Source organism: Poecile atricapillus, chromosome 2 (assembly GCF_030490865.1).
Source record: "Poecile atricapillus isolate bPoeAtr1 chromosome 2, bPoeAtr1.hap1, whole genome shotgun sequence".
Lineage (NCBI taxonomy): Eukaryota > Metazoa > Chordata > Aves > Passeriformes > Paridae > Poecile > Poecile atricapillus.
The window spans coordinates 81,378,883-81,400,681 of NC_081250.1; the positions used below are offsets into that span (position 1 = coordinate 81,378,883).

The 21,799-nt window shown below is 40.8% G+C and overlaps 1 protein-coding gene across 1 annotated transcript in view; it reads left to right on the forward strand.

Annotated features, from left to right (window-relative positions):
• Nucleotides 1–21,799, forward strand: part of SEMA5A (semaphorin 5A) — a 412,149-nt gene that overhangs the window by 145,695 nt on the left and 244,655 nt on the right. Inside the window, exon 3 of the mRNA XM_058831651.1 lies at nucleotides 14,095–14,194. Within this exon, the coding sequence (XP_058687634.1) occupies nucleotides 14,095–14,194 (100 nt within the window). The remainder of the gene's footprint in view (nucleotides 1–14,094; nucleotides 14,195–21,799) is intronic.

Genomic DNA, 21,799 nt, shown 5'->3' on the forward strand with positions numbered 1-21,799 from the left:
TAGTCACCTGGGGATACAGTTCTGCAGTAAGCATAGTAGACTGCATAAGCAGTCAGGGTCATAAAGCTGAGGAGGTATATGATCCTGGAAGCAGATCTACCAACATAACACTGCCTATAGAAAGCATATCTATGGAATTAAAGGAAAAGCAGCCTGTAATAGGCAGGTCTTCTCTGCTTTGAAGTGAGCTGCTGTCCTTCCAAGTGCTTGGGTTCTACCATGGGCCTTATGGAAGAAGAGCAGGGCAGATGTTTGTGCTTAGATGAAATGAATACAGTTTAGCATATTGTTTTTGCTGGAGTAATGTTACCCATAGAATGAATCTTTTCTGTAAAATAATTGCTGTGTTAATTATAGTTGTTAGATAAGTTTTGTTTGGTTTATGATTCTTTTGTCATATCTTTGATTTTCGTTCACAAAAAATTGTCACTTTTAATGATTTCATAATTAATACATCCAACAGAAATAAACCAGTTGGGAAAAGTCTGCTCTGGCCCATTTGCAACAGAACTAAACTAAGATTAGAGCAGCAATTTGGTTCAAAGTAAGTAAAAATATAACATGACTTAACAAGTATATAAATAAAAAGTTGCATTTGTATGGGTTTAAACACTGTACCAGAAATAGAACCACACAGTTGTGGTAGAGCTTCATGGTACTGCAGCCTGAGGTTGCACATAAAGTAGCTTGTTCAGGTGCAGCTAGGTTTCTTTCCATTACAATGACAACCAGATAAGCATGGGATGCCTAATCCAGAAGTTTGTTTGCAGCTGCGTTTTTGGAGCTCACCTGAGGAAAAAAAACCCAAACTATATGTGATATATTGTCAGTTACATGTTTATAACAATAGCTGCTTTTCTACCAGTATTTATTTTTTTATTTAAACTTATTGATCAAAATTATTTAAAACATTGGAGTCATTGCATGGAAATACTGAGCAACACATGCCTTGAATAAGTTCTAGAAAGTAAGTTGGTTTTTTTTACAAACTAGGCCTCAACCCCTTTCTGGTAAGCAGGGGTGTGAATTGTGATTGTTTCAGACGTAGCACAGCTGTTCTTTTGCTGAGCTTCTTGATGAGTCCTCATTTAGTTTATGGAACCTGTGGAATACTGTTGCTTTTATTTCCTTTCTTCACTTGAGCTGTGGCACCTTTTTTCCTTTCATCTGGCAGTGAGTCAGTGACCTACCAGCAAGGGTGGTAGGAAGAGACTGTGAGGGATACAGTACAGTGTAAAAGAGGTAGGAAACTGGTGATTGGAAGTGTAAGAAAAAAGTAGACAAAAGATTCTGCAGCAAGCTCTGTCATGCCATTTTTCTTCCTATTTTCCCAACACGGAGCAATGCTTGTTAACCTGAAGTTTTTATGAGTTAATTTATTAGTAACAGATATATTTATAATATCATGTGATTTTAAAATGAGAACTTAACGGTCATACTGAATCAATACCAACGATGCACAGAAGTTGCTGAAGAAAATCTTGTTTTCTCAGTTCTTGTTTTAAGATAGTTAGAGACTGTGGAGTCCTGAAGCATCACAACAGACCATTTACAAGTGCTTCTATCTGTGTCCTTCAGTGCAAATGTTGCAAATAAATCCCCAGACAGGACATGCCAAATGAGCAAACAAGTGAATCTCCTCTGACCAGCCCTGACACCTTGCTTAATAGATTCCCCTGGGGTTAATGGGATTGGCACCAGGGGTGATGTATGGAGTTGGCATGGCACATCCCCAGGGAGACTTTTGACATGTCGTGCTGCCTTTGAAGAGAATAGTAGTGTACTTGAGTATCACAGGAAGAGATTTAAGGCTAAAATTATTAGACAACTTCAGGAAGATGGAGTTATTGTAGCATCCTTAGATTAGATACATTTAATTATAAAATAACTTTAGCATGCAGAAATATATGTTAATTTTCTCCTGATAAAGATTAGTGTGTTTGTCATAGTGATATCACCCAGAGACTTCTGTTATATTGCAAATCTACTAGTTTTCAACTATGGTGTTATTGTTGCTGCTGTTATTGGGGTGGTTTTGTTGTTATGGTATTATTATTATGGTTGTTGTTGTTGTTTTGCTGTGCATATATTAACCTTGTGCTCACTGTTTTTAGAAAGGACACATGGCATGAGGTGTTACATACATACACCATAAACACTACTGACACTTTCAATATCTATGTTAATTTTTAAAGTAAGTCAGGAGGTCTTTATTGTCTTTGGACTTTGTTATTTGCCAAGTTGTATTATTATTAAAAATAATTTCTGAATTTAGTTCTAGACATACCATTCTATTTCTTGTAAGTAGTTTCCTCAATTTATTTTACTGTTACTGTAGTTCTAATTTGAAGTACTGAATAATGAAACTTAGGTTAGAAGGAACTTTGCAATTTTGTTTGTGAAGAACTGTAGAGCTCAACCTTTGGTGAGTCCTTGGACAATATAAACCAAACAAGTATCTGCCTGTTGGGCAGATACTAAATTTAAAGTAAAATTAAATGGTTTTAATTCTGGTTTCTGCTCTTTCATTTTTTAAAAAATATGGGTATCTAATGTCCTTCTGTCCAGCTTTGATGGTTAACCATCTTTGTCTATAAACCTCTTTAAGAGAATTCCTTGACCTTTCCTAGGAGCTGAGTGGAATCTGTGTGTTTGCTTTGCTGTAGATTTGAAGATGAATGTGTAGATGTCATGTAGATGAACTACAACAAACTCTGTTTTATATTAAATCTAAGCTATTAATTCTCCCTCCCAAAACCTGAACCCCTCAGGAAAACCCTTAACATCCAGCATGTGAAAGAGCTGTAGCTTTCTCAGAAAGATTTTTTCCAACATACATCTTTTAGTTCCGTTAGAAAGTGTGTTTTTTGGGAATATTTATGAGTTATAAGGCCTGCAGATTTCAGTCCTATAATACCAATGAATTTTTTTTTTTGTTTGTTGTTGATAAATGTCAGGAAATTAATCCACAAATACCAGATGTCCAAAAAGGAGACAGAGGAGTCCTTTTACTTTATTTGAATAAAGGAAGAGGCCCTGGGCATTCTTCTGGGGTCTCCCAAATATTTGGAGGATGAAGCCTCCTTTTTATCCTAATTTCCCAGATGCATTTCCCTCTCTCTTTCCCCACTGGCTTAGGTACTTGAGAGGTACAGACTTCCTGGAAACCTGACACCTAGATTCCCTCTAATGTATAACCCTCCCTTTTACATTTTAATTCTATGGGATGTATGTTTTTTCCCCATTGTTTCTTTCATCTTTCAAATATCCAATTCGTTATCAGCAAACCTACAGTTTGTTTGTAAAAGCAAATATCTTTTTTCCATTCATCAATCAATGGAATCCTCCCATCCTTTCTCTCTCAGTGCTAGTTTTATCTACCAGCAGACCCCCACTTGTTTGTAAAGACAAATCCATCATTCCTCTCAATCTTTCTCTTTAGTTATCATTGACTTAATTTCCTGTTCCTGGGTCTTTTTTTTGTTTTGAAATTATTTGCAGTGGCATCACTCTCTGCCCTTTTGTAGCCATCTCAGGATCAGTAGACATGGCTAATACCTGCATCCCTTTGATCACATATTGAATAAGTTGTACTAAGTAAGGGATCATGCATGGCAAAAAGACCAGAGTTCCTACAACACATAAGAGGGGAAAAAAAGCATTTGTTCAACCCATAGTCCACCAGGTAACCATGAAAACATGTCCCTTCTCATCCTTTCTATGTTTGGACTGGGTACTTGAGCTAACTTTCTTATTCCTTTTGTTATTTGCTTCACCACCTTTCCATTGTCCACTATTTCCAAACAGCAGTTTGAGTCATTTAATTTGCCATTTAATTTCCCCCTTCTTCTGCTAATAATAGTCTAATACCACTCGATGTTGAAATACTGCATTTCTCATCTGAGTAGATTGGTCAGCAAGAAGGTAAAGAGCTGTAGCTGTCTGGCTAATTATTATTTCCAAGACAGCTTGTAACCTAATTATCCAATTGATCTATAAATATGTTTTCTGGCACCTGATATTTATTCAGTAGGATTCCAAGTGGCTGGTCCATAGTGTTGTATGATTTGTTCAGATGGCCATTCATCTTTACCCCAGTTTTGGGTGCTCCCTCCTGTTGCCCTGAAAACTCAACTTTTGGAGCTTGTTGACGTAGTTTCTAAAGACTTTCCCAGGACAGTAACTGTAAACATAGATATGTATACATTCCTTCTGATACTTGTCTTTTGATGGACATCTCTCTCGGCTAGTGCAGTTGGGAAAGTGTTATCCTGACCATCCAATCCCTGGCCGTGGTCAGAAACCTATAAATTGTGAGAGAAAAAATAAAATTTCTCTTTCCTTCATCACACCATGAGCTGTGTCTGTGTGACTTATTTTGTGTCCAACACCGACACCCTCCAGCCAGGGATGCATCAATTGACTGCTTTTCTCTATTAGATCATAATCATGTACCTTGATTCCTAACTGATTTCCCTGAACTTGTGGTAGCAGAAAGAATAATGGTCTAATATACCCCACATAACATATCTATCCCTGATCAGTTTGCGGATAACCTGTAGTAAGCATATTGGCCACAAATCCAGTAATGCCCTTTTAAAGCCCAGGTCCCACTGGAAAAGGGACCTTCCCAATTTTCATCATCAATTGGTGGGTCAAAGTACAGCTTGCTTCCTGGGCCTAGCAATCCCCCAACAATACTTGCCCCACCATAAGAATCACATTAGCATTTCCAAGCTCCCATGTGAGGTTTCCACCTGCAGTTACATCCCAGATCTGTTTTGTTAGATCTGGACCAGAACCTATTAAAAACGGTTAGAGATCTGTTCCAGTGTTGCCATTTCCACTGATAGTAATGGAGAGGTGTCTTATTTGTGGAATTATCTTGGGGCCAGCTTAAAAAATAAGGGTGAAAAAACTTATCTGTCCCCACTACTTTACAGCCTTCAAAATCCTTTTGGTAATTATGGAAGGAATACCTTACCCAGCTACCATTAGTGAGCTTAACATGCATTTGATTCCATCTGCTTTGATATCTGGATAAGGAGGGCAGTTGGGGGTCCAACAATCTAAACCCAAAGTCCAGTCACAAATGCTTTTTCCCTCTTATATGCTTCCTGTTCTATTTAAATAATAAATGCCTCTTTCAGAAGAATTAAGCCGCCATGGACTTCCTTAGGGTGAAGACACCCTAAAATCCTGTTCCAATTATGGACCTAACTCAGGGTGCTAACCCACCATCTAGGTTTGACTGGGCTGGCCACCCATGGCCAGTTCTCAGATCCCCTTGGCCCTCTGCAGACCCAACAGTTGCTAAGGTTAGAGGTTTTTGCTACTTATTCTCTTAAGGTTAAGAAATTATTTTCTCACTTTTGGCCCCAACCTAACTGACAGTATAAAGGTAAGATTGTTAAGGGAAGTGTTCTAATGGTGTAATCTAATCTCCTAACCTAATTTTTACTTTCATGTTGTGTTCCATACCACCTGGGGTGAGTGAAGGCACTTTACATAGAAACCTCTTTACATAAGGAAAACAATGACAGTGAGGATTGGCTGGAGATCTGAGAGAAGGGATGCCCACACAAACTATTTCAGTAGGCACTCTGTAGGCACACGAGGCTTCACCTGATGTTGACACATGGCTACTGCTCCAGTCCACTCCTGCGGAGTGTCAGTCACGGCTTCCCATCCTTCTCCTCTAGCTGAGATGTCCAAATCTCCAGGGCCTCAGAGACCTTGACCCAAGTGTGATGGGTCCACTCCTGTTCAGCTGTCTTGACAGCTGTTTCTACGGTCAGCAACACTTGGAAATGTTCACGCCACTTAGCCACCAGTGGTGCTTCTTTTGACTCCTTAAGTAGGACACAAACTCCTGGTTGGATGTTGTGAACAGCCAAGTCCAAAGACAGGTTCTGTGCCTGCTGAGCTTCCTGTCAAAGAGATTTCACAAGAGACAGTATCCGGGCCACATATTGTTTTAAATATACATCACTTATGTCTACCCCTAGGCTGAGAATTACAAGGGTAAGGAATTCCAAACATCAGTTAAAAAGGAGGAAATTTAGTATCTTCCCAGGTCTGACCCTTATTCTTGCCAAAGCTAGTGGCAAGAGCCATACCCACAGCATCTTAGTTTCTATGACTAGCTTCAGAATGTGTTTCTTTATTTCTCCATTCATCCTTTCAACCTGTCCTGAACTCTGGGGGTGCCATTGGATCCCTAAAGCAGACATAACTCCTTTAAAAATTTTTCCTGTAAAATGAGTTCCCTTATCTAAGTCTATTGCTTCCACAATCCCATATCTTGGAATTATTTGTTCCAAAAATACTTTAATAACTGATCCTGTAGTTGCTGAAACAGCTGAGAATGCTTCTGGCCACCCTGTTAACTGACATACTATTGCCAAAAGATATTTAAATCTTTCCACTTGGGGCAGTTCCGTAAAATCCAACTAGCACCTCTGGAAGGGACATACAGCCCAAGGCCTCACTCGCCTGGCAAATTTCTTTGTAACTCTGTTACTGGCTTTAGCACAAATCAAGCAGCCCTCAATAGCTCACTTTGCCAGGGTAAAAAGACCCACAGCAGCATACATTTTGAGAAAGGCTTCTGCTATCTCTCGGGAGCCCCAGTGACTTCCTTCATGAAGTTGTTTTAACAACTGTAAGGCTAGAGCTTTTGGTATCCACTGTTTACCATCCCTTGTAAAGCAATTATCCCCACTTTTAAATTCTACATCCTCCTGTTCCATTAAACAAAATTCATACTGTAATAACCCAGCACTGGTCATCCACACAGAGGGTCCCTCAGTTAACAAAGCTTTAATCTGATGTGAAATTTTAACAATCAGATACCCCTTGTCAGTTTTCGGGTCTCAGCCACCATCAGAGCTGTGGCTTCACAGTTCTGTAGACAATGGGGCCAGCCTCTGGCCACCAGGTCTAACAGCTTAGAAAAACAGGCAACAGGCCTCTATGTTCCCCCATGCTCTTGCGCCAAAATTCCTTTAGCATGACCATGCTTAACATCCACATATAGTTCAAGTTCCTTTTCTGAGTCTGGAAGAGCTAAAACTGGGGCATTAAATAATTTGTCTTTTAATTTTCTAAAGCTTTTCTCACCTTCTGGTGTCTATACCACGGCATTAAGACTGTCTTGGGTTAAAAAGTCATATAAAGGTCTGGCCACAACAGGAAAATCCTCAATCTGTACTCTGCAGTACCCGACCAACCCTAAAAACTGCCATAACTCCTTTTTTGTCTGGAGTAATGATACTTGTAAAATCCCTTGTATTCTTTCTGAATCAATACACTGTAACCCTCCAGTCAGAATGTGTCCCAAATATTGGACTTTTTTTTTTTTTTTTCTACCGCCTGTACCTTTTTGGACACTCTAAGTCCTTTTTTAGCAAGAAAATGAAATAGCTTTACAGCAGGTTCTTCAACCACCTTCTCCTGTTCCCCTGACAAAAGCAAGTCATCCATATACTGCAACAGCTTAACTCCTGAGGGTGGAGTAAACTCTTTAAGTATTTTCTGCAAAGCTTTTCCAAACAAAAGCAGTGACTCTGTATATCCTCCTGTGGGAGGACTGTCCATGTCAATTGTTGCTTTACCATTTTCCCTCCTTTTGTTCCAATGATTTTCCTTTTGAATATGATGCAATTCAGTGGCAAGCAATGCCACTGCCTAAAGCAAATCACATTTTTTTGTAACCAATTGCTTCCTGTCCCAATTCTTTGCATCAAGTCCACCCTAGGTGTAGAGAGGTGATTAACAAATTAAGCAAGGAAGGATAATAGAATATTTTCCCCTGAAGTTTTCCTATAGCCCACACAGAGGAAGCTGCATGATAAATACCTAGGCCTGCATAGGGACAACACCATCCCCACATGGCAGCAGCAGAAGAATTGGCCTCAGGATTAGAATCTGCCAATTCTAGTTCTCCACAGCAGACCACAGACTGGTGTGGGGGGGTTCCCCACAAGATAGGAGTTGCAGAATTGGCTTCAGGACTGAAAGCTGCCAATTCTGGCTTTTTTACAACAAAACCCACAAAAAGCACAGGGTCATGGTCAGCTCTGCACAAAATCCCATGGTAGACAAATTAATAAACTCCCCAAATTAATTTACTACAATTTCCACAATTCTCTCAGAAAAAGATGCATTCAAACTTCTAAGCCTACAGAATAAACCACATTTTCACAACTCCTTTGAACAATCAAAGATCCTTTTGACAATTTTTCCCCCTCAGGGATAAAATTTAAGGTGGCTCAAAAGGCCCTGTGTTTACTAGGAAACACACCTCCTCTCAATCTGGACCCACCTTAAAAGTCAACAAATACTCCTGGGTGGTGGGTCCCTGGTACAATGGGAGCCCCTGACAACCCTAAGAATCCATTTTCATTATCCTCTGGACTTCCTCATCCTGAGGATCTGGCTGTTTTTGGGGACATTCCCACTTCCAGTGTCACTCTGCCCTGCAGATAGCACACTGATTCTTTCCCAACTGCTGTTTGGGTTTGGTCTGTGGGGGAGGGAATGCCTCTGCCACATCCTTGTGTCTGATCCTGTCCCTTCTGTCCTGTGGGACCCCTTTGGCCCGACAGTTTTTTCCTCTTGGGCCGTAAAAATTCTTCCATCACCTTCTCCTTTGCTTTCTCCTTTTGCTTATCCCTTTTTATGTACACTTGTATCTTTCTAACCAGTTCATCCAGGGACTTAATCTGTTCTTCTTCTAATCCCTCCCTGCTACTGCCTGTGGGTGCTCGTTTTCCCACTGCTCAAAACCATTTCTTTTTCCAGTGAACCAAACAAAATCCTTGAAAGAAAATCTGAATCTTTCTATGTACAATCTATGTTTCCCAAATATTCTTTTCTCCTTGTGCTCACTCTGTTTGTCACACACCATATACCAGACCCAATCCCTGTCCTGCCGCATTGTCCAAACAGCTCTTTCCCTCTCTGGCGCTCCCCACAGGCACGGCCAGCAGCACCACAGGCAGCCAGGACATCCTGATGATGTTGGGGGCCAGCAGCCACTGCTTCCCCTGCCCATGGGTGACAGGGTCAGGCACTGCCCAGTGCTGAGTCCCAGCAGCCCCACAGCCCCCAGCCCATACTCCTGGTCCCACACCTCCGTGCCTGGTCGTGCTGTTCCTTGCCTCAACTGTATCTCTCCACACTCCCTTCAACCAATTCTGTTCCAACACATCGAAATGACCTGTCCATCCCCTGTTGTCAAGACTCCTTCTTGATTCCCCTTGTTGCCCCACCCCCCGGGCACAGATTCTCAAGACCCCTTCTCAACTCCCCTTATTGCCCCTGGGCATGGAGTGTAAAGACCCCTTCTCGACTTTCCTATATTGCCCCCTTTGGGCATCTATAGCCTTAATTTCCTCTAGGAGAATGTGTAAACCAACTCAACATTCTTCCAAGGGATTCTTTGGAGATATTTTGGGGTTGTCATCCATTTTGCTGGGGCCCCTTCCTGGCTTTACCCTTGTAACCCTCCATGGGTGCCCTGTTTTACCTGTGCTACCCTCCATGGGTGCCCTCCCAGGCTTTCTCCCTAAAGATCCCGTTTTACTGACCGGTGAGATTTTCAGTGATCCTTCCCTGTGGACTCTTCACGGACCCCCCTGGTCCACCACTCGCCTGTCTCCTGGACAGTTTCGGGAACCCAATTGATCGCTCAGTGCCGGCTGCCACCAAGGGGAGCTGATCACTGAAACTGGGTGAGGCGTGCCTTCTGCTCTGCTCACTGCCTGCCACCCCGGATGGTGGAAATATCCTGGACAGAGCCCCCATTTTGTCAGGAAAATTAATCCACAAACACCAGAGGTTTATGTCCAAAAAGGAGACAGAGGAGTCCCTTTACTTTATTTGAATAAAGGAAGAGGCCATGGCGCATTCCCCTGGGGTCTCCCAAATATTTGGAGGATGAAGCCTCCTTTTTATCCTAATTTCCCAGACGCATTTCTCTTTCCCCACTGGCTTAGGTACTTGAGAGGTACAGACTTCCTGGAACACCTGATACCTAAGATTCCCCTCTAATGTATAACACTCCCTTTTAATTTTTAATTCTTATGAGATGTATGGTTTTTTCCCCATTGTTTCTTTCATCTTTCAATATCCAATTTCGTTTATCAGCAAACCTACAGTTTGTTTGTAAAAGCAAATATCTTTTTTCCATTCGTCAATCAGTGGAATCCTTCCCATTGTTCCTTTTCTCTCTCAGTGCTCAGGTAGTTTTATCTACCAGCAGACCCCCGCTTGTTTGTAAAGACATATGCATCATTCCTCTCACTAAGGGTGAGTATGTCTTGACTGTACCAAAAGGATGCAGTGTGTGTTGACAATCACCTGCTGTCACAGCTGTGTGTATACTATGATAGTTTTCCCTGGACAGCTTTGAGTCCTAGATCAATGTCTGCAGAATGCCAAACATGCCTACTTAATTTTAAAGGAAAAACAAATTCAGGCTGAAGTTGTGTTTCAATAAGTTTCTCAGTATCAGGAGTAAGAAGGGAGAAGTCAATAAAGGGCTTGGTGTTTTACTGTAATTCACATGAAGTGAGGGCAGAGGAAAGGGAAAAGGAATGCTGGGAACAGGAGAATTAGGATTTGAAAGGCTAGGGATGTAGATGTTTGTCACCTGTGACCAGCAAGCAATACTATTAAGTTATGTGTTTGTGGGGCAGCTTAATTGCTTATACATTTATTTATGGTACTGTCATAATGCACACAATGTACAGCTATGTTACTTTGTAAAGCTCATCATGTTTCATCTGCAGGAAAACCATTAATTAAGTTAAAATATTCGTTATTACTAGTTTACTGTTATAGATTTAATTGGGAGAAAAATAGATAGGCCTTTAGTAGCTAATTATGAATTTTTGACTCTAAGGAGCTAATTCATAGCAAAACTAAAAAGTCTTGTTTCACCTATGGGTTTTCAGTTACATTTCACTGTTTTTGGTGAAAAGAAATTTAAGTATTCTGTTAATTAGTTACATAAGCTTTTACTTTTGCAGTGTACATGGAGTTGGACTGCCTTTTTTTTGCAGGCACTGGTTTTTTTGTTAATTTTCCCTTATGAAAGTGTCATGAAGCTTTTTTTTTTTCATGAAAGCTTTATCTCATAAATGCTTATGTCAGTGTGACATGTGCTGCCACTGTGACACACAAGAGATAGAGTTTCAGAGTATTTTCTGAAAAAGAAGAAGAGCTCTATCAGCCATTTGTTCTTCCTGACCTTATTTCCTCAAGCAAGAGCCCTGCTGAATGCAAGAAAAACAGGATAAAATAATTTCTATTTTCAAGGGGAATCGGATTTCAGAGAGATTTCTTAGCAAGTCCTCATTCTTGTTCTCTAACCTTGCCTTGCCCTGCCTAGCCCCTGCTCCCTTGCTCCAAATCTGGAAGTGGTCTCAGCCAACTGCTTGCTGTACCTTGAAGCTGTACCTTGTACCTTTTTGTGTCTTGCTGAGACATCAGGACAAGTGGAAGAGAATCAAGCCTTTGAATCTCAATCTTCCCTATAGCCTTCTGGCACTGCAATACCTCAGTGTACTGAACTGTCCCTGGACTCCCATGGTGTGGGGAGCCACTCCTCTCTTCCTTCAGCAGACCAAGGGTCTCACTTGTCCTACCAATATAGAGCTGAGGTAATTCCATTCTCAGCTTCCTATCTTGCCTTGCTTTCAGAGACTGATGTTTCCACAGTGGGTCTGGCTTTATTTTTGTTTTGGTTTTTTTTGCTTGTTTGGGGTTGTTTTTGGGTTTTTTTTGTTGTTGTTGTTGTTTGTTTGTTGTTGTTTTTTCCTTCTTTCACCAGTAAGTGATTCTTCCTTATTTACCTCTGGATTTCCTCATTTCATGTCCTACCTATTTTCTAAACTTTTTAGAACTTTGCAATTGATTGTTTCATATCATGAAATGCATGATTGAAAAGGCTGCAAAATCAAGTACAAAAAGTTTAAGAAACACCTCTTTTATGCTTACCTGTGTGTCACTCTATTGGGAACGGCAAGGAGAATGACAGAGACTCTCTTGTGAGTTGAACAGGAGAGTTCTTTCTCTACAGGAGAGTTCTTTCTCTCTTCAGGTTTATTACTTCAGATCGTCTTTTATAGACCCATTTGTGAAAGTACAGAAAAGAAAAACTCTTATTGGTTAGCAAACTAACACATCACCATCATTGGTCAGTGGGGTACACCACCCCTCGACCTTCTCTTGCAAGAAAACAAGGAACAGACAAACAGCACCTGCAAGGCTGTCTTCTATCTCTGAGGATTGTTTTAATTCCTCTTTATGATTTCCCTGGCCACTTTCTCAGGCAAGACTGAGAAAGTTATGTGTTCTGCTATTCCACAGGCACCGTGCTCCCTGCTTCATAGTTAGCATCCATACCTGTGTAGCCTTATATATGTATATACATTTAAACAAAAATAGGTAAGTATGTATGTATAAGGCTATACAGGTCTGTAATGTATATGAGTGTTTTTCCTCCCTCAGAATCCTGCTGGGTTCTCTGCACAGCATCTGCAGTAATGGCTGACAGCAGCTACAACCACAGTATGTGGCCACATCCCCTTTCCACCCCAGTGTTTGAAGTCTGATTTGAGCACCCATCCAATGCAGATGGAAATCAACAGTGAATTTAGCTACAAGTACTGCAAAACATGTACAAGCTGTCACTGTGAGCCTGAAATTGCCCAGATGCATACAGGCTGACATTAAAAATGCAGAAGTTACTTTTCTGACACCCAAGTGATTCTACTTCATAGTTCCATCTGTTTTTCCAAAGTATATGAATGATACATCTGCACATGGCATTTAATGGTTGCCTGCAATGGCTGAACACATTTTGACACAGAATAACATTTTTCTCCTGGGCCTGTTCTTAGGAATGGATAGCCCACTTGTGCTAAAACTTTAAATTAGGAACATATCATCCTGAAACAGGCACCAGACATGGATTATTTCAACTGAGACATGTGCGAAAGCAAAAACATGCTCATGAGCGAAGAAGAGAGCTTAGAATGAGTGTTGTTAACCTGAGCTGCAATTAATGATACAAGTATCAAAAATTGCACTTCTGCAGCACCCTCAGGGGGATTGGTTTTGACTCAGTGTTCTAAATGGTCGTGCCTTTGGTCTTTCAAGTGACTGTTTCACACCTGTAATCTTTCAAATAGACAGTCCCACAGCTGTTGTGCTGTACAAACTCAGACCTCTTCACCTTTCACATTGAGTTCCAGACCACTGCTTCATGACTACATTAAAAACAAAACAGAAAAATTGTGCTTCAATCAATGTCCTGAGAATTGTGGAATTCTAGAGGATGAGGTTTTTGTACAACTGGACTTTTTTTTAGAGAGCCATTTTTACCATTTCTATTGTTACAGCAATTTTATATATTCTATATGTCTATTCTAAAAAAGTAAAAATAATAATAATATGCTCTGTTCCCACAATATTGTGTTTATTTAGCCAAACTGTTCAGTGTCCAGTTAGTGATAAAAAAGAACTACTAGTAGTGAAAATATTTAATGATTTGATTTGCAACTATTTATGTGTGCTTAAGTTTGAAAGCAGGAACAAGTTTATATTCTGAATACAAGTAATACCCCTTGCTGATTTTCAGCAACTCACATGTTTGTCTGCCCTGCTTAACGTTGCACTAAATTGGTCTGAGAAAGGAAGGTGAAAAAATTAAATTCCATGAATCTCAAGCATTTTTCCTTTTTCATCCCTCATTTCTCAACCTGTTTATTGTGAAAATGATGAAAAGTCAAGTTTTCTTGTTCTCCTCATTGCTTTCCACTTAATCAGATTTTTTTCAATCAACTCCGAACAAAATATGGATACTTGATTCAAGTGTCTATCAGGTGGCTGCCCTATATGTTGTACTGGCCTGTATTATAAAATTAAATGGAATGGTGGTGAAAGTCTCCTATGTTTCCTTAGAGGACCATAAGGAGAAAACTTGCAGAGGCACACAAAATATCTGCAGATTTAATGGTGGCTACCTAATGTACTACACCTATAATATTTATAGTAAAAGTTATATTTCTTGATTGTTTTTAGAAATTGCCCCTTGGCTACACGTGTTCAAAGGAGAAGATGCTGTGGATTTCTCACAGTTAACATTTGACCCAGGACAAAAAGAGCTTATTGCTGGAGCAAGGTGAGCAATCTATTTTCTTTTTTGTGCTGCACCAGACAGGATTTTGTTCTTTGTTGATAAGCAATATTTAGCCAAATTCCAATATCAGTGTGCTCTTGTGTGCCTCCCTTGCCTTCTAGACCCACTAAACTCAATGTTATGTATGTTTATTTCTCTTATCCCTGACTGGAGTTGCAAGATGGACTGCCTGCCTGGTATCAAGGTTTATAATCTTACACTGTGCTAATTTTTAGGAGGACTGTCCTGGAGTACAAAATCTTTGTATGCATACAGTAGAACAAGCAGGTGCTATATGGCAATGTGACAAAAGTTGCCATTGCATGGAGCTTAGGATGATCCCAAATTCGGCTATACAATGTGTCTCTTTGTGTTGGGATGTTTCTAATAATTATTCACTGCAATGCCAGGAGTGATCTGTTAAAGACTGCAGAATTAGTGGTAAAGTTGGTGACATTGTGTGCAGAGTAGGAGAGCACTCTGCAAGCTGTGATCAACAGTGACACTGTCTTAGATGTCAACACTGAAGAATTGACAGTCCTTGAGCACTATTTTTCTTGCTTCTTAGCATATGAGGTGTAGTAAAACATCTTGGTTGGCCAAAAAAAAATTAGCCATCTAAACTTATTATTCACATCGGCCTTCTGAATATATTTTACTTTTGAATGAACAAAGTTCTAGTCACTTCACTTTTCTGTTAGGTTTAGCATTGGAATCTATTTCTATATATTTCTGTTTCCCAGTTTGCTTCTTAGCTGAAAATGAGGTTCAAAATGCAGTCATAAAATGCATGGCAAGAAAACTTCTTTCCATGGACCAGTGGAAGTTGCTTATCTACAGAGGAAAACTTTCTGAGTATGGAAGTAGGTATGTGTGTTTGTATATATATTTATATATCTTTGGTCCACATGAAGTGGGGTATTCTGTGCCTTGATGTTGATTTTTCAATTCTGTAAGCTACCCAAGGTAGTAAGGTGTGAGGTTATCAACTGCTGCTACTCTGTTAGGACTGTCACTATAAGAGCCTCTCCCCAGACCCATGGAAATGTGTTGGATCAGTGCACTCTGTACAGATATATGTGGTAATTTGAAATTTAGGATAAAAAGTGGAAACATCTACAGAAGTTATTCCTCTGAGAAAGGCTGCTGGGAGTTCCTTCTCTGCTTGAGATCAGACCAATAGCTAGCCAGTTTTAAGAACTGACAGCATTTTGGACCACTGAAAAGTGGGATCACCTTTGAAAATACTACCTTTTAAAACCAAGCCTGGGAACATCTTCTCTCTTTGTTTCTGGCTTTGGAAGGTATTGGAGCTGTGGTGCATCTGGCCCTGCTCCCCTGCATCCTGTGTGGTCTGGGGTGGGGGGGAGTGGGGGCTGAACCAGACTCCAGTGGCTCTCAGGTGGGGGATGGAGACAGTGGGGCTTCCCCCGGCCCAGGGCGGGCTGAGCTCTGCTGTGATCCCTGTCCCAACCTAGGGCCACAGCTGATACCTCACCAATATGTGCCCCCATGGCCCACAGAGAGGGCTCCAAGCCGAAAACTGCCTTCTCTCCAGCAGCTGCCGAGCTGAGAGAGACACCTGGAGTCTGACACCATGAAGACCTGCATGGCTTAGGCCAGATTTAACCTTTTCACTACACAGATGAGACCTGCAGACTTAATCCCCTCTCCAGAGAGAGGAAAGTAGAGGCGATCAATATGTGAAGAGAGAACATGAAAAATCAAGGTCAGTAAAGGAAGGAGTCAAGCCTCAGATGGAAGGAGAATGAGGACATGCTTTAATAAGCTGAAATATTCTTTTGGTAAGGCCATGGAGATGGACAATAATGTTCTGAAAAACTCCTTTAATTCATGAAAGATTATTGGGGAGAATGAAGTATTCAAACTATGGAAAAAATTATCTCTTGATGAAACTAAGTAGATGGTGGAGTAATTGTGATCCCATGAAAGGCTTAAAGAGAGAGAGAGAGAGAAGTGAGAGCTAATAAAGACCTTTTGCCCCAAGGGAGAGAAGAAGAACCCTTTATATAAAGGGGTTGAAAAATTCTGAAAAAAAGACTTTTTGCCTCATGAAAAACCTCTGGCTGGCTGCTTGTGTTATCGGAACCCTCGCTCTTATACTTCGTGTCCTCTAGCAACACGCTACTGCCAAAAACCACCACAATATCCCAACAGCTGTTCAAACAAAACCAAAAAACAACCAAACAACAAAACCAAACCTTTTTCCTCTTTCCTATCTTATTTTATTCTCCATACTGGTAATCTGGAATCCAAATCTGAGCAGAAAATAATCTCATTTAAACCAGTGTTTTTGATGAAGCTTTTTGAATCACTATGGGATAAGCCTTGGATGATTTTGTTCAATAAGTAGTGACTACAAAAAAAATCAGCTGTTAATTCTGCTTTTTACAAAAGATCCCATACATCAGAAGATTTATTTTTTCTTTTAAGTCAATGATGCTTCAGAGCTCTATATCTCTTTTTCTGATTAAAATAATAAAAATATTCAGGATTATTACAATTACAACAGCAATTTTGTTTTACGCAATTCAGCATAGTTATTTGTTCATAGAAGGTATTGATTTTCCCTTTCCTCATTCTGCATTTCCATTCTAAATGTGAACCTTTCCAGTGTTCTTGTGTTTGGCCATGGAGATATTCCTTTAGAATAACTAAACTTGACAGCAGTATTTTCTAATTGTATGTATTATTGATATCAGTACATCTTTTTGGCTACACATCTTTTTGTTCTTTAGGCATTGTGCCCCATGAGTCGTTGTACATCATGGGGTCCTAGATTAAGAGACTAGCAACCAGTTGTCAGGGTGTTGTAGTCCCAAAACTGCATGTGTAGTCTTACTGATTATGCACCTTCTGGATGTAGTCCCCACTGCAGGTAGACCTGTGAATCCACTGTGAATATGTCAAGTTTTCTCCTCACTTGCAGGAATGGTTTTTGCAGTCTTTCATAGTCTCAACTGGACATATTGTTATCTTTTTCCCCCTTAATGTGCTGGTTTCAGTTACCTTTGACTGAGTGCCATTTGAACAGACCATTAATATTATCATACTTGTGCTATGGCCTGTAGACAAAATTTAGTACAAGTTTCTTGAACATCTACCTTGAACATCTATGGATTCACATACTCAAAGAGACATTTGAAGAATTCATTTTCTGTCCTAAGCAACAATGGTGCTCTTGTAAAGACAGTGAAGAGAATGCACTGTTAATTCTCTCTTTCTGATGAAGTATCTTTCAATATGTAGTTATTTCTTTGAGAATATTTCCACTTTATTATTGTCTTCTTGTACTAATACTTCAGCACTGAAAAACTAATAACCATGTGTAATGTGATTTCAGTAAGATCTGAACAGTGTAAAGTTCCTGTTCAATTGTGAAAATGATAATTTGTAGCCTTCTAGCAGGGACTTCTCTTTCCTACCCAGTCACTGGTAGAGGATGGGCAATGGGGCACATCACGAAGGTACAAAAAAACTTATATTACTCTATACACTTCCAAGAGAAGTACTCTCATTATTATTTATTTGTCCAGCATCCACACAAGAACAGGTGTACTGTGTTTGCATGGCAAGCCTCTGGTATGGAAGGGGGCTGCAGGGGTGGCTTCTGTGAGAAGCTGCTGGGAGCTTCCCTCATGTCTGGCAGAGCCAATGCCAGCTGGCAGCAAGACAAATGTGCTGCAGGTCAAGGCTGAGCCCATCATCAATGGTGATGCCTCTGTGATAACATACTTAAGAAGGTATAAAAGTTATTGATCACAAATAATTATGCCCACAGAAGAAAGGAGTGAAAATATGTGAGAGAAACAGCCTTTCAGACACCAAAGTCAATGGAGAAGGTAACGCAGAGATACTTCAGATACTGGAGTGTAAATTCCCCTGCAGCTTGGGATGCAGACCATGATGAAGCAGCTATGTCCCTGCAGCCCATGGAAATCCATGGGTATGCAGAGATCCACCTGCAGCCCATGGAGAAGACCCATACTGGAGCAGGGGGATGCCCAAGGGAGGCTGCAACCCCTGGGAAGGTGGGAAGCTCACCCTGGCAAGACCTGTGGCTCCATGGAGAGAGGAGCCCACACTGGAGCAGGTTTGCTGGCAGGATATGTGACCCTGTGGGGGAATCAGCAGTCTCTTTCTGAGGGACTGCACCCTATTGAAGTGATCCGTTCTGGAGCACTTCATGGAGAATTGAAGACTGTAGGAAAGATCCATTCTGGAGCAGTCCCTGGAGCACTGTCTTCCATGGGAGGGGAACCCATGCTGGAGCAGGGGAAGAACTCTTCTTGAGATGGAATAATTGCAGAAACAATGTGTGATGAGCTGACCATAACCCCCATTTCCTTGTCCCCCTGTACCACTGGCAAGGAGGAGGTAAAAAGTCAGGAATAAAGTTTAGCCTGGAAAGGAGGAAGTAATGGGGGGAAGGTGTTTTTAAGATTTCTTTTATTTCTCTTATTCTACTCTGATCTTGATTGGTAATAAATTTAGTTAATTTCTATAAGTTGTTTATATTTTTCCTGTGAAGATAATCAGTGAGTGATCTCTCCCTGTCCTTATCGCAATTCATGCACCTTCTGTTATATTTTCTTTTCCTGCATAGTTGAGGAAGGGAGTGATAGAGCAGTTTTGGTGAGAACCTGGTCTTCAACTAGGGTCAGCCCACACCATCCTTGCACCTTCAGGATTCTGCTTTAGTAATCTGGTGGTATTCTAAACTAGAGGAATGATTTTTCACAGCCAGAAGATGTGTTCTGGCTCATCTTATGTTCATAATTGACTTTTTCCAGCTTAATGGATTTAATGACCAAATTCCTCTGTCTTAGAAATCAAACAAAATACTATTGTGAAAGTTGGACGCTATTGGAAATTTTTAAATCCCTTTTCCGTTATTGATATTCATGGCAGGTGACTCTTTTTCATTTATGAAGTTCTACAGCCTCTAAAGATACATATGATTTGTCTTATTGAAAATTGTAGTAAAGATCCCAATTGGGAACCAGACTGCATTCCTGTTGGGAGTTGCTGATGTTATGCAGCCATGTGGAAAGACAGATATGATCCTATGATACCCCAAAAGGTGTCTCCCAGAGTGAGAGAGAAATTTTGATCTCTTTTTTTGGGGGTTAGGTGTCCTTCCTTTTGTTCTGGCTCACCTATGGTATTTTTACCTGTCCGTGGCGGGGAAAATCTGGGACTGCTGGTACTTGTTGGGTGCTTGAGAAACACAAAGAGTTCAACTGGGCCCAGGGGGGAACGGAGGCATTAAAAAAAAAGAGGGTGGGGGCAGCTAGGGACTGGCTGGCTTCTTCAGCTTCAGAGCAGGACATTCACTGGGAGCTGTTGCGGCTGAGAGAAGGGAATTCGCCATCACCCAGATGGAGCTGCTGCTTCTTCTAACTTCTTCGTTCATGGGTCTCGCACCCCTGTCGTGCTGGGACATGCGGCAGTGCCAGCCACTGCTGCAGAGCTGCTGATACATCTCTCTCTTTAGTCCACCCGCTCAGGATTCCTACTCATTCCTGCCATTCCAGCTGGCTGTTCCATTGAATCCTGCAAGAGCATCAGGACTGACTGCCTGAGGAGGTTTGTGAAGCAAAGCCTCTCCTCCATCCTTTCCCGTCTCAGCCAAGAAGGATGTCACAGGGTCCCCAGTTCTGTTTTGTTGTTAATGCTGTAGTTATTGTTGTTTGTTTCCCTTGTTATCCATACTAGTAAAGAGCTGTTATTACTATCTCTGCCTGAGAACCCCTTGATTTTGAAATTATAATAATTCAGAGGGAGGGGGTTTACATTTTCATTCCAAGGGAGGCTCCTGTCCTCCCTAGCTGACACCTGTCTTCCAAAACTGAGACAGCATTGCACAGGGTTTTTTGGAGACTTTAAATTGTGGTAGTGTGTACTAGTATGTTTCTATATGCTTGAAACATAAACAAGGTTTAATGAAATTAGTTAGAAATGTAAGGAAGGACTGCTAAAAGGCAGATGAGAAGACAGTTGGAATTGTAGTGCAGGATAACAAGAACTGAGTGTGTGCACCGCATCTGCCCATAAATCCATCCACATGCAGATCTACAAAAGGATGTAGCAGTATAAATGGAACAGCAGTGTTGACAGAAAACCAGATATTTTAAGTTGGCCATGAGTAATTTAGTCAAGAAACAAGTTTTATCATATTTTTCTGAGGCAAACAAAATAAGAACAGAAATAATTTTAATATAGTGATCTCTAAAAATATGCAAGGGACTTTATTCTGTAGTATTAGCCATAGAAGGCAATAACTGGGAAGTTAATCCTATATTGCTAAGATTAGTCTTCCTTGTCCAGTTTGGGAAATAAAGGTGGTTTTCTGATGTCTGTGGACATTCTGTTGCTGTGCAAAAATAGATGGTCTACAATTGTATCTGGCCCCTATCCCTGCCCTCAGCTTCTGCAGCTTGTCTTCCACTCCTTGTGAGAAGGTTATAACTGGTTGATAATTTTTTTTTTGTTCTGCAAGACATGCAGTTCTCCTGTAGGTATTGAGTTGATTCAGCTGGAATCTTGTAGCCTTGTTTGTTTCCTTATGCTATCAGCAGCAATCTATAAAGGATACCACTCCAACACTAGTATGTGCTTTCACATTAATCACACGATCCATGCAACCATGGATTTACATGGATACATCCATGTAAAGATACATGTGACTGTATCTTTAAAATTTGCCCCAGGAAATGTTCTTAATATTGTATGTGACCTGGCAGATAAAAATAAATGAGTTCTATTGCAATATGAAACCTTCTTGGGAATTAACTTGTTTCCTTAGAAAAAAGCCAACCCATATGGCAGGGCAGAATTAACTTTTACAATTAAGTGGCACCAGCGAAGGATTACTCACAGGGCATTAGCTCCTCAGTAAGCTCATGCAAATGAGAGACTATTGTTGGCTGGTCTAGAGGTCTGTCCGACCCCCAGCACTGCCACCGACTATCCCAGATAGGGGTCCTGGATGGTGACCAGCTCTTTTAAAAGTGATTTCAGCTCTGTGATCAGCTCAGATCAGACCAGCTCTGCTCATGGATTACCTCAGCCGATGTGTGGATGAGAGACAGGAGGTCATGTAACATACCTTGGAGTTCTTTAAAGCAGGCTTCAGTGAAGGGAGACTGTGATGAACTTCCCCTGAACTGGGCAAAAGCTGGGGTTTTTATAGGGAAGGGAAGAATTGGGAAGAGGACCAATGGTTTAAGACTGGGGTAAAATGATCAATAGCTTACAGGGAGATAACATGGGGTCCCAAAGCATGAAGGGGTCCACAGTTTAGTCACCATGACTAAGTAGTTTTGTCTTATCTTAGGGGACAGATCTCCAGGGAGGAAGCCTGTTGTAGGACTGGCTTTCCTCCACAAAAGACTGCTTGTTTATCTTATTTTGATAAATTCTAATAAAATATTCGGATAAAATATTTCTCTGTGTGTTACTTGGTGGACTGATATAGCATATAATAAAATTTTATAGTGATTTCTGTATTTTGAAATACCAGTAGGCATAAAGGTTCATGGATTTCTCCAAGAATAACATTGTCTTCTTTGATGTGTGAAAGTG